General features: G+C 47.3%; 1 protein-coding gene and 3 non-coding genes across 5 annotated transcripts in view; all 4 read left to right on the forward strand.

Annotated features, from left to right (window-relative positions):
* LOC5510410 (degenerin mec-4) overlaps positions 1-9,951 on the forward strand; it is a 31,920-nt gene extending 21,969 nt beyond the window's left edge. Inside the window, exons 8-12 of one of the 2 annotated variants that reach the window (XM_048727465.1) lie at positions 8,259-8,337; positions 8,578-8,632; positions 8,719-8,798; positions 8,989-9,064; positions 9,358-9,951. In XM_048727465.1, coding sequence (XP_048583422.1) covers positions 8,259-8,337; positions 8,578-8,632; positions 8,719-8,798; positions 8,989-9,064; positions 9,358-9,531 — 464 coding nt within the window. In that variant the 3' untranslated portion in view covers positions 9,532-9,951. The remainder of the gene's footprint in view (positions 1-8,258; positions 8,338-8,577; positions 8,633-8,718; positions 8,799-8,988; positions 9,065-9,357) is intronic. The other variant, XM_032379508.2, reaches the window with a different exon arrangement.
* Trnah-gug lies at positions 9,645-9,716 on the forward strand. Its single transcript has one exon. It is a non-coding gene; the product is annotated as a tRNA-His (tRNA).
* Positions 9,952-14,756: 4,805 nt separating the features above from the next.
* Positions 14,757-14,893, forward strand: LOC116617099. The gene has a single exon (XR_004295639.2). It is a non-coding gene; the product is annotated as a U4 spliceosomal RNA (small nuclear RNA).
* A 2,474-nt stretch (positions 14,894-17,367) lies between these two features.
* Positions 17,368-17,439, forward strand: Trnah-gug. Its single transcript has one exon. It is a non-coding gene; the product is annotated as a tRNA-His (tRNA).
* Positions 17,440-17,492: the final 53 nt, after the last annotated feature.

Below are 17,492 nucleotides of genomic sequence, written 5' to 3' on the forward strand. Positions count from 1 at the left end.
CCCGGGTAGTGCCGAGGCGGTCTTTCTGAGGTCGGTAGGCCCTCGGAGAACGACATTGGCGAATCTCTAAACACACTCCCTGTCTGCGCGCCACAACTCGAGGCTTCGGTTAGCAATATCACCAAAGCTATATAATCCACCCATCGGCATCGCAGTCGACTTGTCTCGCTTAGCAGCGGCTGCTACCTCGTGCATAGCACTCCACAACCGGTCTGCAATCATCTTATACGTACACGTATAAGTATATGCGCAGTGTGGAAAAAGGCCGCCTAGATCTAGATCACAGCAAGCGGCTAGCAATGTACGCCAACTCGGCGTTTTTCTGCGTTTAGCTGGGGATGTAGTAGTCGGACAGCTCAGGAGCCCGCATCGACTCCAAGGATTGTTTTGGTCGGGTCTGGTTGTAGAGTTTGAGCGCGTAGTCAGTGTCGGTGAAGTTTTGCTTTGCGAGGGCCCCTCTTTCGCGACTTTGCGCTTGCCAATCGAGGACTTTTTGTCGCCGCTGTTGGTAGCGTCCATAGTCTCGTTGGTATTTCTCGAGGGCCTTGGCGTGCCTCTCCTTCTCAGCTAAGGCAGGGCTCTCATCGTTCGACAGGAACTTTGCGAGGTAGTTGCCACCAAAGAATGCAGTCGCAATTTAGGACGGTGCCACCAACCAAAATTGCGATGGAGGCCATTGAGTAGTGTGTGATGCTGTCTACGTGAACACGAGTCTAATACATGGCCTACACAAGACTACATGGGCAGGATCTTCTGGTCCTCAAGGTAGCCCTTCAAAGCGACAGCACCCGCAACGGCGGCAGTCATTTTTGCGTAGTTCATGGCGTTCGCGGAGGGGTCTTTGGTGAAGTCTTCGCGCAAGACCTTGCGCCCAACCCAGCCGATACCGGCGACGAGGCCGGTTATGACTGCGGCGTCGGTGATGGTCTTTGTAATCTTGCTTTGCTGCGTCGTCGACATTGCGATGCACGGACGTGCGGATATGGATGGGGCTCTCGTGTTTAAATGTCTGCTTACTCCATGGCTAACAGTCGAGATTTGCATCGTCCGGGTCGGCTCGCCGGAACGGCAAGCGGTGGCTGCTGTGCATTTGCGGGCGGAGTCACGTCGTCGGTACCTTCGGTAGCTGTGGGTGTACGAGTGAACGCGGCAGCTAGCTCCCGCCTGCGTGTGTAGAGGCCGATCAATGACACTAGAAGACCAGCGACCCCGATAACCAAGCAGAGTTGCTTTTCGGGACTGGTGTGTGTTCGTTATAGCCCTCGCGTCCCTGCGACTCGCTAGCGACCGGCGACTCAACGTGTTGCACAGCTTTTTTCTTCGCTCTTTTAAGTCGGTTCCACTTTGCCAAGCGCCTTCCAGCTTCGACTCGTTCAGGGTGTTTAGGTCGGGTCGCAGGTGGTTCGGGGCTCGTGATCCTCTCCACTAACGCCGAAGGCGTACGTGCAGGTTCATGAGCAGTTTGTCCCGCAGCTTCCGCGAGATGCTGGGCACTAGTACTTCCTTGAGGTACCTCCATTTGTGATGCAATTATTTGGTTGCTGAAGAAGTTTAAAGCTTTCAAATGAGCGTCTACTCTGGGATGGCAGACTCGCAATCTGGTGAGTCCGCGACTGCTACCCCGTGTTGACACCGCGTGCCATCGCCGTTGGTGTTTACATGACGTGTTACGTGTAGCGCCCCGACAGCTAAAGCCATCAAACGACCGAAGCGCAGAGACAGGCTTTCGCACAATGTGCGGAGCTCGTTGTTGATGATGTAGTCGGACACGAGGTCATTGTGTAGATCGACCACACTATCTATCGGCAGCGTCATGCCTACTAGCTTGGTCGTAAGCTTCAGGAAGCTGTCTGCCGGGCGTCTGTAGTCCGGCTGGCTAGAGTGGTCTCGTATCGCTTCTCGTACTTCCTCACCTCCTCGGCGCTCATGCGTTTGACGTCGTCGTGAGTCAGGGCCTTGCCTACCATCTCTCTCAACTTCCCCGAGGCTACGAGAATCGCGAGTTTCTCCCTCGCGTCTGCTATCTCAGTTTGCTTACCTCCGGTAGCTGGCTGCGTCGAGCAGTCCAACGACTCGACATCTGCGGCGCCCCCTCAAGAAGACTCTCAAAGTATTCGTCGCTCATCATGGTACACGTTTGTTGTCAAGTGTGATCAATGCGTTTTCGTGGGCGGTGATTTTCTGCGCTTACCGTTCAACTAGGGCGATGGTATAAGGGTGACGCAAGCAAAACTCTAATTTCTAGAACTTATTTGCCTTGAGGGCCTTCATGTACTCTTTCATCTTCTCTTCTAAGAGCTCCGCGCCGTAGTCCGCCTTGCTCGGGGTATAGAAGACCACCAAGGCCGCGATGTTCTCACGGAACGGCTTCGTGATGCTGGTGAGCTCAGGTGTGACGACAAACAGACGATCGTCGCCTTCGCCGAAGCCGTCGTATGTTTTGTTGTAGACAAAGGTAGGGCACACGAGTAAGATCTAGTCAAACTTGCCCCGGAAGGGGCCGCGCAGCCGGTCCACTATGAATCGGGTCTTCCCGCATGACGTCGGGCCCACGATGAGAGCGTTAAATGGGATGTTTTTCGGGTCCATACCGTACTACTGTACTCAGTATTGTACGGACTCTAGCTGTCCGTTCATAAGTTTCATTTGGGTGTCGGCCAACACAAACACGTGACAGTTTACGGTAACCGTGCCGCTTGCCGTGCGTTTTATCTCGAGATGCACACCGTCGCGGGTGTTGACCAATCGGAGACCGCCCCCATGGATAGCACTGTCGTCCGTCGTTCGAAGGTCGATCCACAGAGAAAACTTGTTATCGCCATAGAACGGCTCGGGGCTGACACTAGGCGCTCCGCTGCCACTGACGAACCGCCTTTTCGCCTCCCTCCAGAAATCCGTGGGGCGTAGTCCCTGGGTGAAGACCTTGTTTGGCATACACGAACTTCTCGGAGTCGCGAGCCCCTGCCGTGTACGGCTCCACAAAGAGGAGCAATAGGCCACTCATAGACCTTCGCAGCAGGTTGACACTCTCGTTGATTATGCTGTCCGCCCCTTTGCTAATCACGAAGGTCTTGTGGAGGTTCTCTTGCTCGTAGAAGAACGTTGTGCCGTTTTGGTAGGCGGCGGCTGCAGACCGGGAGAGGTTGTCGTCCCTCAGGCTTTCGTATTCCAGCTCTAGATTTTTGATGCCGTAGGATAATTTGGTAGCATCGCTTCCGACGACTACCTGGTCAACCGTTGCGAGCGTGATCTCGAAGAGCAGCGCCTCGAAGAGCGCCCTTGGGTACAGTACGCCGTGGTCCGTCAGCAGAGAATGGTCTAGCGGGATGGTGTACTTCGCCCCGTGGGCGGCGTTTAGAGCGTTCTCCTTGGCGTTACTAGTCGCATTATCGCCAGCCTTGGAGCGAAGCTTGTGCATGTTTTCTGACTGTATGCCCTGCTCCAGGCGGTCCTCTCTCTCAACCTTGGACAGGTAAAGCTCCTCATACGTCTTGAAGACGTCTTAGCGGTTGGTGTCCTGGGGGCGTTCGACAGGACATTGCGAAGCTGAAAGGCTTCAAGCTGGCGATGGGGTCTATGGCAGAGATAGACGCAGTCATCCAGAAGAACACAGAACGAGCCCAAGAGCTGCAAGGGGTGGTAACCACAGACAGGGAGACCATCGACGACCCTAACACGTCAGAGAGCCGCCGCCAAGAGGCCCGTGAGCGCAACGAGGAAATGTTATCCGAGATTGACGAACTAGAACGCGAAAACCGAGAGCTCGAGAGCCAAAAGTCGCTCAGAGAGCGCATCAAAGCCATCTTCAAAAAGTACGGCTTCACCATCGCCGCTATCGGGTTGGCCGTAGCGACGACGATCACGGCCATTGTGACGTCGCTCGGCAAGTCGCTCTCCTCCGTGGCCAGAGGGGTCGGTAACGGGCTTAAGGCTATCGGGAAAAAGCTAGGCGAGCTTCTCCCTGGGCTAGTAGGCAGCATCGCGAACTTCGTGTTTAAGGCTGCAGGAGAAGCGGTGAAATTCCTTGGCGAAAATGCGTGGCTGCTCATTCTATCCGTAGCCGCGTTCTTGGTTCGTCGAATGCAAAGCAATCATCGGAACAAGTAATACGCCGCGGCCACCGCGAGTGCCGACAACCCCGCCTTGAGGGCGGTGTGGTCACTCTTTTCTCCCGGTCCGGGAGATGTCATGCTGCGCATACGCGAAGAGGGGGCAGGCGCCGCGCCCTCTGCGTACACTACGGCCTTGATTCGCACCTCGCGGTCGATCCTCGGATTAGTCACGTTTTGCACCCTAGGATGCCAACCGGCCATGTTATGAGCACCGACTGGCTTTGTCTTGGTGTAAATCGCGTTTGCGCCGAGCGTCATGAAGTCTGTGGCTTTCTGCAGTTTACTGTTGTAGCCCACGACGCTTTGCGTGTTTATCACCAGATCGCTCGGCATCAGCCACAATCCTGGTGCGACCGCAAGACTCAGTCTCACTTTGGCCTCCTGCACGGCTAACTGGTACCTTTTTCTATGATCGCGTCCTCAAGCAGCTTCGTGAACTCCGCCTGCGCCTCCATGGCCGGCCCACCGGCCCCCGCGATAGAGGAACTGACGCTCACCTGCGCGCCAAGCACTGTGTAGACGAACGCCTCGACAGAGCGATCGAGTCTTCCTAGCCCTGCTTTTGTCAGCCCCTCACCTTTGGGAGGCGCAAACCAGCTATATTGCACGCCCCCGTGGTCGTCGTTGCGTATGAAACCCACCTGCTTCCCACTATTGTACGTCCCACCTTCGTCGCTAAACAGATTGAGGTGGCTCAGGTACTCGTCCGCCGCCGTGTCGTAGCCACGGATCACATGCACGTTACGATACCCCTCCCCCGGTAGAACACAAACACATCGGGTCTCCGATAGCCATCGGCGAGACTGCTTGGCGGACTTGTGCGTGATCACTGTCTCTTTGAATATGTCTCGGACCCTAGTCGTGAATGATTTGTCCTCAGCCACGTGTATCTCTAGCTGCGTGAGCAGTGGGGTGATGTCTGAGGCCGTGCTCTCCACGGGGATCGCGGGCACGGCGTAGAGCAGCTTTTGCCCGAGGGTCAGAGACCTAGGGAAACCGGATTTTGCGTGTTTGATTTGTTCGGCTATAGCGTGTTTGATATGTTCGGCTATAGAGGCCCCCGTCGCAGTTGCCGCCTTTTTCGTCTCTTCCGCCCCTTTCGCCTCCTCGTTCAGCATCCGCCAGCCTTCCCAATCCATGCTCAGTCCTATTAAACACGAAGGCGGGCTGTGTTCAATACAATGGTGGTCCTACATACTGTGCTCACCAAAGGCGAACAGACGCTCTACTTTGAGCGGCCGATAAGGCGCCCACGCTTCGTGGCGCTCCGGCAGTGCTCGCTGTTTAACAGCTGGTATAATCTCGAGCGGGAGCATCAGATAACAACTATATCCGCCCTCCCGCCCATCGCTACTCTGCCAGCCGGGCACCACACGGCCGAGTCCATCGTGGAAACGATCAACAGCGCTGAAAGCAAGATTCTGACCGCGAAGCTGGACCCCCTCACCGGGAAAATCGCGTTTATGCCCAATGAATGCCGAGCTTTGCGCACTATTTGGCCTAGAGGCTAAAGACAATCAGTTGGGGGAGCGGGGCCTCGCACTTCCCTTGGGGGGGGGGGGCACTTAAGGTGGCTTTGCCGAAAATAGAGGCCCTCTACATCTGCTGCGATATTGTAGATCGCACGCAATGCCTCTCCTTAGGCGAGCCTTCAAACGTTTTCGCTTGCCTAGAAACCCGCGGGAGGCCGCACGAGAAAGTCATCTATGGACCCGACATCCCCGTTTGTGTCGCAGCAACTTCCTCTGACTTCGTCTCGAGTATCCAAATATGGATAAGGGATAAATACGGTAGACGGGTGGACTTTAAGGGCAAGCCCGTTCGCCTTGTATAAGAGCTAACCTAGCTCCGACGTAACAAACGAGGCAAACAGCGACGTTAGCGGTGGTGCCATATACCCCTCGCTTCCCAGTATGCACAGCGGCGGCGACGTGCAAAGCTTCCGACTCAAAACAAAAAATTGGTGACACTAATGGGGTTCTAGACAACGAGATAACGCATCACCGAGAGGTGCGGAAAAAGTATAAGCGCGCCTTTGCCGTTACCCATGCTGTGTCTGTGGCATCCGGCATCGCTGCAGGGGCGCTTTTCAGCGCCGGGGTAGGGGTCTCTTTGAGTGGGATAGGGGTTCTGATCGGCGGTCCGCTGGCAGGGATCGCTGGGCTGATCGGTGTCGTGGGCGCAGGCGCAGGGATAGTCTCTAGAGATCTTACGAGCAGGGTGGCTAAACACGAAGACACGATGGTTTTAGCGGAGAGTAAGAAAAACTCGATCAGCGAGCTGGTCTCTAAGGCTCTGCAAGACGGGCATGTCTCAGACGAGGAGTTTCAGCTAATACTTCGGGAGAGATAGAGAGATACTACGCGCCCAAGGCCACTATCAGAGCTCGACACGGCCTCGAATCCTATAAGAAAAAAAGCAAGAGAGGGCCCCCGAGAAAGTCCCTGGAGACACGCGAAAAGATGAAAAAGAGACTGCGAGAAATTCGCGAAGAGTTCGGGAGCGAGGTGTTCGAGTAAGACTCAGGTTTAAACGCCACGCTAGCGGGTTTGAATTTACGGCCGAAAAACGGTTATTCCGCGCTCCGTAGGCTCGGTATACTATAGGACAGACAAGGGTCTAATTGCAAGGTTCCCAAATATTACCACACAAGGGGGGCCAGCCACCCTGTTATCGTTTTAGGCTCCCCCCTTGCTTCCCTTAATTCTACCGAAAACGGGCACGCGCCGCCACCCCCTTAAAGCAAATGCTTTAAGCGACCCCTATAACACACCCCTCTCCCACGAGGCCCCCAGACGGTATACCCTAGGCGTTGGGGGTCTACGAAAAACTACGGAAAACGGGCTGGGGGGCGCGGCGGGGCGCGGCGCGGGTTATTCTCATTTCTATGAAAGTCCCCAGTCCCCCCCAGCGATACCTCGTCTAGCGCGACCATTAAGGTAAACAAAGTTGAAAATTCGATAAAAATGATTACAGCAAAATGTGTCTTGTTCAGTCTCCGCCCAAGTATTCTCATCAGGTTCAACGAATAGTGGTGGATAGTCCCCCTCCATTAGAGAACGAGATTAAATAATGGAAGGGAACAATGCCATGTATACATTTGTTACATAGTTTTGGACTAGTATTAATGGGGGGAGGGGAATAACAGGCATGTGTAGATGGGCTAGTAAATTTTGGAAAAGTTGCTTAAAAATATATCCAAAAGTTGCATTAAAATTGCTAATATATCCAAAAGCTGCCACAAGAAATAAAAACAGTTGCTCGCTCTTTAGAGTCGTTTGTTCTAGATAAATGCACAAAACATATTTCTTTGCTTGTTTTTTCAATTTCATTAAATATTTTTCCAATCATTAAAATATGATTAATTAATCATTTAAATCATATGAAGAAAGCGTTGTCGTTTTGAGGGACTGGTATCGAGGAATCTTAGTTTTTTCTCAAATACTTTCTCAATTGACCAAAAAAGATCACAGTCACTGTTTTTCTCTTCTGATTACAAGTCATTAAGTTTACAAAGCATCTGCGGTACGGCAACCTTAAATGACAATTTTTCCAAATAAGAAATATATTAGTTTCCTTATATGGAAGTGACCGCGTTTCGCAAAAACGACAATTTTTGGCTAAATTTTCTTGATATGTATAAATACACTTGTCATCAATCTCTTTTAACTCAACAATAAATAGGATACGTATTTTCTAGTAAATTTTCTAACTAGTCAAAGTTCACTTGATAGGCATCATTTTATTAAATACAGTATATACATCATATATAATAAACTCCATGACGCTTTAGACAGTGATAAAGTTCACAGCCTATTCTGATCGATCACGTCTCGCTACACGCGTTGCAACGTAAACTACCTTTCTCCGCTACAAAATGCTAGATGGATGGCACGTTCTTTCGTTGCCTGTTTTTCCCTTTCATTCACGCGGATTTTACGTTTACTAGAGATAGATGCGCTTGTGGGTTTAATGAGAGTTGCCCCAGCGTCCCTTGCAACCTCGATATAACCAATCAAGTTGCTCAAAAGTTGCCGGACACAATCTACATAGGCCTAATCACAGGGAATGACCCCACAAAATAAGTTTCTTTTATCCTGAAGGAACACTTGAAGGCAAATATTTTTGTTTTTTTCTCTATCATAGTGGAATGTCTTCATAATGTAAGCCTGCACTACCTTAAAGGACAATTGGGATGTCTGAAGCGTTGTCCCCAGCCTTGCACGTATGTAAAACACGACCGAGGTGATGAATATCTATTTTCATGAGTTAAAATTAGTTCCCTCGAATCCTAGGTAACTCAAACCATTCGTTCATCGATAGTAATATTGTTGATGGTGATGTTGCTGGTGATAATAATGGTGATGATGATGATTATGGTGATGATGATGATGATGGTGATGGTGATGGTGATGGTGATGGTTTTTGATGATGATTTGAGACTATGATAATCTCGTTTTTTTAGTCAAAAATCATTCATTCGATCAATCTCACAGTCCCAATGGTCAGAACAATATCAGGTAAAAACTGGCTTTATAGTAATAAAATATTCTGGTTTCTGTTTCATTTCACTGGCAGTTAGCAGCTAAAAACACTTTTTATGTAGGATGCAATGGTGAAAATGATCAAGAAAAAGAAGGACAATTTCGAAAATATATTCTATAACGAAAGCTCCGATAAATTAAGGTATGTGACTAGTTATGGAATTCATAAAAGTAATATAAGCTCACACAAAACGATATCACACCATCGCCATTAACACCATTATCTTATTATCATCTTCACCATCACCTTTACCTCTACAAAACTCCAAAATAAATTATTATAACCATCCTTATAATATACACGAATTAATTCACAAAAAATGTATCTGCAGGAAAGACTTCCTCCGTCTAAATATTTATTTCCAAGACCTCAATTTGGAAAAGATCACTTACAAAGAGGCTTATCCGGTGAGTAGTTTGACCCGTAACCCATATTAGTTATCTTTTAATGCAATCAAGAATTGATTAATTGTCATTCTGAGGATTTCTCTTTGTTGCAAAAAACAAGTTTTAACTATGCCCCCTTTCTTGCCCTAAAATGACCATACAGTTTGTATAAAAAATTTATGAAATGAAAATGAAATGAAAAAAAAAATGTCGAAATGTCGGTTTGATATGGGAAATTTGTTCTTGAACTTACATTGATCGTAGTAGTACAGTTATATACCGGTTTAAAAAGGGAACTTTGTTATTTGCTAAAGGCTGAGAGCTTCCTAGGCGACGTGGGGGGTCAGCTTGGTCTGTGGATCGGAGTGTCGGTGATCACTTGTGCGGAGTTCGTCAAGCTCATGATGGACGTGGTGTGGGTCGTGATGCAGAAGATGAAACGCCGGTCGAATAAAGTGCAGAGAGTCGACAAGGGGAGAGAAGGATAGAAACCAGGCCTCTACCTAGAGGGAGAGAGGGGACATGTCCGCAAACCTCCCTCACATGTGTGCTTACGGTTTTAAAAGCATTTGTCATTTTTTCTTTATCTGCAATCAATCTCGCCGTGATCGTATAGTGGTTAGTACATTGCGTTGTGGCCGGAATAACCCAGGTTCGAATCCTGGTCACGGCATCTTTTTCTACCTTACTGGCTCGTCTATTTTACCATCATTTTAATTTGATAAATGTTTATTAATTTTACTGCGTAGCAATGAATGTGTTGAATGAATGCAGTTTTTATCTTATATTCTTCTCATTTTAGTTAGATTTCTCCTTCTTGAAAACTTATTTTCTTTGATTATATCAAACGCGTGCAGTGTAGGGGCATGTTATTTTTGCTTTGTTTTCAAATAATTTGAAAATAACGAAAATTTTTGTCACATTTTTCTTGTTACTAAACATTGAACCACATTTAGTCAACGTTTGCTCCTGATAGCCTTTTTTCTACCAAAGATATTCTAATTGCTTTGTCAATCAAAGATTTCAATAATTCGTGGCGAAAGTGGGGTCAGTTAGGGACACCCCACATCCGGCGGTTGCGCACCAGACCGCAAAGTTGAGTTGTTGTGGCCAGTACCCATAGGAAGGCTCCGATAGCCACCGGCGAGACTCCTTGGCGGACTTGTGCGTGACTACTGTCTCTTTGAATATGTCTCGGACCCTAGTCGTGAATGATTTGTCCTCAGCCACGTGTATCTCCAGCTGCGTGAGTAGTGGGGGTGATGTCTGAGGCCGTGCTCTCCACGGGGGTCGCGGGCACGGCGTAGAGAAGCTTTTGCGCGAGGGTCAGAGACCTAGGAAAACCTAGGGAAACCGGTTTTTTACTTGTTCGGCTATAGCGTGTTTGATATGTTCGGCTATAGAGGCTCCCGCCGCAACTGCCGCCTTCTCCGTCTCCTCCTCCTTCCTTCGGGGGACCACGTTCAGCATCTGCCAGCCTTCACAATCCATGCTCAGCCCTATTAGACACGAAGGCGGGCTATGTTCAACACAATGGTGGTCCTACACGCTGTGTTCACCGGAGGTGAACTGACGCTCTTCTTCGAGCAGCCGATAAGGCGTCCTCGCTTTGTGGCGCTCCGGCAGTGCTCGCTGTTTAACAGCTGTTTAGCTGTTTAGCAGCCTCCATCCCGCCCATCGTTACTCTGCCAGCCGGGCACCACACGGCCGAGTCCATCGTGGAGACGATCAACCACGTTAAAAGCCAGATTCTGACCGCGAAGCTGGATCCCCTCACCGGGAAGATCGTGCTCGTGTCCACAGGCATTGTGTTCCTGAACGCCGAGCTTTGCGCACTATTTGGCCTAGAGGCTAAAGACGGTCAGATGGGGAAGCGGGGCCTCGCACTGCCCTTGGGGGACCCCCCACTTAGGTGACTTTGCCGAAAATAGAGGCCATCTACATCTTCTGCGACATCATAGACCGCTCGCAGTGACTCGCCTTAGACGAGCCTTCAAACGTTCTCGCTTGCCTAGAAACCCGCGGGAGGCCGCACGAGAAAGTCGTCTATGGGCCCGACATCCCCATTTGTGTCGCTGCGTCTTCCTCTGAGTTTGTCTCGAGTATCCGAATATGGATCAGGGATGACCGCGGTAGACGGGTGGACTTTAAGGACAAGCCTGTCCGCCTCGTATTAGAGCTAACCTAGGCACGAAATAACAGGCATGGCGAACAGCGACGTTAGCAGCGGTGGCATATCCATATATCCCCCGCTCCCCAGCGCCCACCCCCCGCAAACGCCTACCGCTCCGGCAAGCACCGGCGGCGACGCGCAAAGTTTCCGACTCCAGGTAATACGTGACACTCAGGCGGTTTTAGACAATGAGATAACGCATTATCGACGGGTGAGGAAGAAGTATAAGCGCGCCTTCGCCGTTACCCATGCTGTGTCTGTGGCATCCGGCATCGCTGCAGGGGCGCTTTCCAGCGCCGGGCTGGGAGTCTCTTTGAGTGGGATAGGGGTTCTGATCGGCGCTCCGCTGGCAGGGGTCGCTGGGCTGGTCGGTGTCGTGGGCGCGGGCGCGGGGGTGGTCTCTAGGGGTCTTACGAGCAAGGTGGCTAAACACGAAGACACGATGGTTCTAGCGGAGAGTAAGAAAAACTCGATCAGCGAGCTGGTCTCTAAGGCTCTGCAAGACGGGCGTATCACAGACGAAGAGTTTCGGCTAATACTTCAGGAACAAGAGAGATACAACTATCAGCTATCAGAGCTCGACACGGCCTCGCACCGCATGATAAAAAATGCGGGAAAGGGCCCTCCCTGGTGGCACGCGAAAGGATGAAAAAGAGACTGCGAAAAATTCGCGAGGAGTTCGGGAGCGAGGTGTTCGAGTAGAACTCAGGTTTAAACGCCACGCCGGCGGCTTTGAACTCGCGGCCTAAAAACGGTTATTCCACGCTCCGTAGGTTGGCGGCCCTTCTCGTTTTCGCGGCCCCACCGCTATTCGCCCCAAAAAGTCGTGTACGAGCAAGTCCTTGGGCTTGCACGCGCCCGGCCTACACCCTAATTATTCATGAACGCGAAACACCTGCAGCCCTAATTATTATTCATGCACGCGAAACACCTGCGGCCCTAATTATTATTCATGTATGCGAAATCTATTTTGCCTACATTAGCTTTTGCCGATTGTTTATGTACGTGAAATCGTTTTGGCCTACATTAGCTTTTGCCGATTGTTCGTGTACGTGAAACCGTTTTGGCCTACATTAGCAATCGCCCCGTACGCGAAATCGATTTGGCCTACATTTGCAATCGTCAAAAGCTTATGTACGTGAAATCGATTCGGTCTACATTAGCGATTGCCGATTGTTTATGTACGTGAAACATTATACGCTTGATATTTAGAGACGGGGCTGGGGGGCTCGGAGGGCGATTTGCGCCTCCCAGGCCTAAGACGGGAGACGGGGCTGGGAGGCCCGGAGGGGCGATCCACGCCTCCCACCAGTTCCTCTGAACCCCCCCCCCCCCCCCAATAAGTATTTCCCAATTAAACAATAAATAACAAATCGACTAAAGGAAGCGATAAATAGGCGGTTCATCTGTTTTAGAAAACATGAGAGCCTCGTTTCATTTCATTTTCAATGTACATCACAACAAGTGTTACAGCCCTAATTATTATTCATGCACGCGAAACACCTGCGGCTCTAATTATTATTCATGTACGCGAAATCTATTTTGCCTACATTAGCTTTTGCCGATTGTTTATGTACGTGAAATCGTTTTGGCCTACATTAGCTTTTGCCGATTGTTCGTGTACGTGAAACCGTTTTGGCCTACATTAGCAATCGCCCCGTACGCGAAATCGATTTGGCCTACATTAGCAATCGCCAAAAGCTTATGTACGTGAAATCGATTCGGTCTACATTAGCGATCGCCGATTGTTTATGTACGTGAAACATTATACGCTTGATATTTAGAGACGGGGCTGGGGGGCTCGGAGGGCGATTTGCGCCTCCCAGGCCTAAGACGGGAGACGGGGCTGGGAGGCCCGGAGGGGCGATCCACGCCTCCCACCAGTTCCTCTGAACCCCCCCCCCCCCCTAATAAGTATTTCCCAATTAAACAATAAATAACAAATCGACTAAAGGAAGCGATAAATAGGCGGTTCATCTGTTTTAGAAAACATGAGAGCCTCGTTTCATTTCATTTTCAATGTACATCACAACAAGTGTTTATACATTTAGCATGGCGGTGCAAAAAAGCGGGTGTGGACCGTGTACGGTCTACCATTTTTAGAAAAATATTATTCCCACTCATGGTAGCCGGATTTCTTCAATCATTTGTCTATTCTATTACCATCACAAAACTATTTAGGTATATGAAGCTTACAAATGATTTTAAATATATAATAGGGCTTTTTTGAACGGTCAACCGTCATAGACCGTTTATATAAAAATGGACTTTTTATCTTAGTAAAACGACGGTCAACCGTCTACCATGAGCTCTCTCTCCAAAATGCAAACCCTCATTCAAACAAAACTAGTGTCAACTTATGAGCTTGAATCTCAAGTTTTTACTGTTATATTTTAGAGTTCGAATTTCTTTCGTAAGGCATTTTTTCAACAATTTTAAAATGGTTAACCGTTGGTGTTAATCGTTGAGCCACATAAGCAAGAACAGAAGACGTAGTCTGTAGCCTTCCATTTTAGCGAATGCTCCACAGAAAAAGCATTGCATACACTTTGCTTGAACTCTTCAAGCATAACTTGTGTGTCAAAGTGTCGGATATTTAGCAAAACTATTGTAAAACAGATGAATTTATCGAATTGACCTTCTCCCCGAGACAAGCTTGCGTGACTAAATTTGTAGTGAAAATCTCTCACGTAATAAATTCTTCATAGGCGGTATTTCTTATATGAAGAAACAGATGAGATTGATTACAATGAAAAATAGTCGTCTCCGAAGCTTCTGTCCAATTTTACGCGCGATCCTGGCACGATAATTGTATGTGTTCGATTTCGACGTTCGCATAGCTGTATCGTCGATGCGTTATCAACGATAGTGTTTCCTGTTCCAGGACCTGTCAATCACTTGCTCAGACAATCCTCAACAAAAGTAAGTGGGACACTTCCCATACGAACAACCGCCAACCCTCTCCCCCGATTAATATTGGTTAGAGGCGATTTTTCAGCTCAAAACACAAGCAGTAGCAAGGTGATCATTTGCCCCCCAAAATTGGGGAAGGGGGAGGGGAAGTGTCCCATTAGTTTTGTAACAGATTGCAGGTTCGAATCCTGGTCACGGCAACTTTTTCTGACTTACAGGTTCGTCTTTTTTTACCATCCTTTTGATATCATAAATATTTATTGGACTGCGTAGCAATGAGAGTGTTGAATAAATGCAGTTTTAATATTATATTCTTCCCAGTTTACTTAGATTTCTCCTTCCAGAAAATTTATTTTCTTTGATTTAATAAAACGCTCGCAGTGTAGGGGCATGTTATTTTTGCTTTGTTTTCAAATAATTTGAAAATAATGAAAATTTTTGTCACATCTTTCTTTTTTCCAAACATTGAACCACATTTAGTCAGCACTTGCTCCTGATAGCCTTTTTTCTACCAAAGATATTCTAATTGCTTTGTCAATCAAAGATTTCAATAATTCGTTACTCTCTTGTCCCGCATTAACAAGACTTGTTTTCCAAAGGGAACTCGTAGTCGTCTTTATCACAGCTAGCTTTGCGCAGTGGCATTACCGTAGCTGATGAGGTCCATCCGAGGCGCGGTTATTGCTGATTGAAAACTTTTCCCAATACCCCGCTAGACGACTTCAAACATAGTCGGCTTTGCAATTTTTTTGGCCCTACTTAGAGCCACCCCTAACAAACAAATGCAAAATAGAACAACTTTAGTAGAAAAGACCTGGTCATTTGTGTGAGCCTTTTCTGAAATGTGAAAATCTATGTATTAGAAACCATAATCTTGCATTCTTTTTTTAAGAATGCAAGATAACCGTTTTCTTGGTAGTTAATGTGAATGTTTCACAATTATGCGTTTGCAGTCAGTTCTTATTTATAACTGAAATTACAATATAAGCAAACGACTTCTAAGCCGCTCCTTGGAAATCTTCCTTTTATCTCTCCAATTCCTTTCAGCAAAATTTGCCCCAGCAAGCAATAAAAAGAGAGTTACACTGCGAATAACTTTTATTGGGCTATTCCGTTTTCTATATATTCGTTTCAAATGAGGTTACTAGGTCAAATGACTATAAGAAGCAACCCGAAATCCCGTGTTGTTTACTTGCTTGATCGGAAAAATTCTGAAGTTACTGAAAGAGAAGGTTGAGATACACTTACTATTTTTGCTGAAACAGATCAACATTGATTGACAGAATCTTTGTCTCTTTGGAGGGACTTACAAGTGATGTCATCGCCATAATAAACTGCATATGTCTTTTAGACAATAAAGGTCAACAAGGAGATTAAGTACTGACGCGACTAAAAAATAACATAATTGTGAATTATATCTCGACGGGATCGTATAGTTGTTAGTACATTGCGTTGTGGCCGCAAAAACCCAGGTTCGAATCCTCGTCACGGCATTTTTTTTTCAGCTTTACTTGTTTATCTCTGTTTTGTTCTTTAAGCCCCAAAACTTAGTCTGCTCTCGTACCTTGTTTACGAGTATAAGCAAAAAGATTAGAACTCCACAGGAAGCTTCCATTTATTTGTCATTTTTTCTTTTTCTCAAATCAATCTCGCCGTGATCGTATACTGGTTAGTATATTGCGTCGTGGCCGCAAAAACCCAGGTTCGAATCCTAGTCGTGTCATTTTTTTTTTCAACTTTATATGTTTGTCGTCGTGTTGTTCTGTAAGCCCCAATACTGAGTATGCACTCGTACCTTGTTTAAGAGCATAAGCAAAAAGCTTAGAAATCCACAGAAAGCTTCCATTTATTTGTCATTCCTTCTTTATCTCAAATCAATCTCGCCGTGATCGTATAGTGGTTAGTAGACTATGTTATGTCCGCAGTAACCCAGGTTCGATTCCTGGTCACGGCATTTTGTTCAACTTTACTTGTGTGTCTTTGTGTTGTTCCTTAAGCCCCAATACTGAGTATGTACTCGTACCTTGTTTAAGAGCATAAGCAAAATGCTTAGAACTCCACAGGAAGCTTCCACTTATTTGTTATTTTTTCTTTATGTGAATTCAATCTCGCCGTGATCGTATAGTGGTTAGTAGACTGTGTTATGTCCGCAGTAACCCAGGTTCGATTCCTGGTCACGGCATTTTTTTCAACTTTACTTGTGTGTCTTTGTGTTGTTCCTTAAGCCCCAATACTGTGTATGCACTCGTACCTTGTTTAAGAGCATAAGCAAAAAGCTTAGAACTCCATAGGAAGCTTCCATTTATTTGTTATTTTTTCTTTATCTCAAATCAATCTCGGCGTGATCGTATAGTGGTTAGTAGATTGCGTTGTGGCCGCAGTAACCCAGGTTTGATTCCTGGTCACGGCATTTTTTTAACTTTATTTGTTTGTCTTTGTGTTGTTCTTTAAGCCCCAATACTGAGTCTGCACTCGTACCTTGTTTAATAGCAAAAGCAAAAAGCTTAGAACTCCACAGGAAGCTTCCATTTATTTGTCATTTTTTTCTTTATCTGAATTTAATCTCGACGTGATCGTATAGTGGTTACTATATTGCGTTGTGGCCGCAATAACCCAGGTTCCAATCCTGGTCACGGCATTTTTTTTTTCAACTTCACTTGTTTGTCTTCGTGTTGTTCTATAAGCCCTAATACTGAGTATGCACTCCCATCTTGTTCAAAAGCATAAGAAAAAAGCTTAGAACTCCACAGTAAGCTTCCATTCATTTGTCAGTTTTTCTTTATCTCAAATCAATATCGCCAAGTTTGTATAATGGTTAGTACATTGCGTTGTGGCCGCAATAACCCAGGTTCGAATCCTGGTCATGTCATTTTTTTCAACTTTACTTGTTTGTCTTCGTGTTGTTCTGTAAGCCCCAATACTGAGTATGCACTCGTACCTTGTCTAAGATCATAAGCAAAAAGCTTAGAACGCCACAGGAAGCTTCCATTTATTGGTCATTTTTTCTTTATCAGAATTCAATCTCCCCGTGATCGTATAGTGGTTAGTACATTGCGTTGTGGCCGCAATAACCCAGGTTCGAGTCCTGGTCACGGCATTTTTTTTTAACATTACTTGTTTGTCTTCGTGTTTTTCTGTAAGACCCGGTACTGAGTATGCACTCTTACCTTGTTCAAGAGCATAAGCAAAAAGTTTAGAACTCCTCTCTTTGTCATTTTTTTTATCTCAAATCATCCTCGCCGTGATCGTATAGTGGTTAGTACATTGCGTTGTGGCCGGAATAACCCAGGTTCGAAACCTGGTCACGGCATATTTTTTCAACTTTACTTGTTTGTCTTAGTGTTGTTCTGTAAGCCCCAATAC

The sequence above is a fragment of the Nematostella vectensis genome, chromosome 5 (genome assembly GCF_932526225.1).
Source record: "Nematostella vectensis chromosome 5, jaNemVect1.1, whole genome shotgun sequence".
Classification (NCBI taxonomy): Eukaryota; Metazoa; Cnidaria; class Anthozoa; order Actiniaria; family Edwardsiidae; genus Nematostella; species Nematostella vectensis.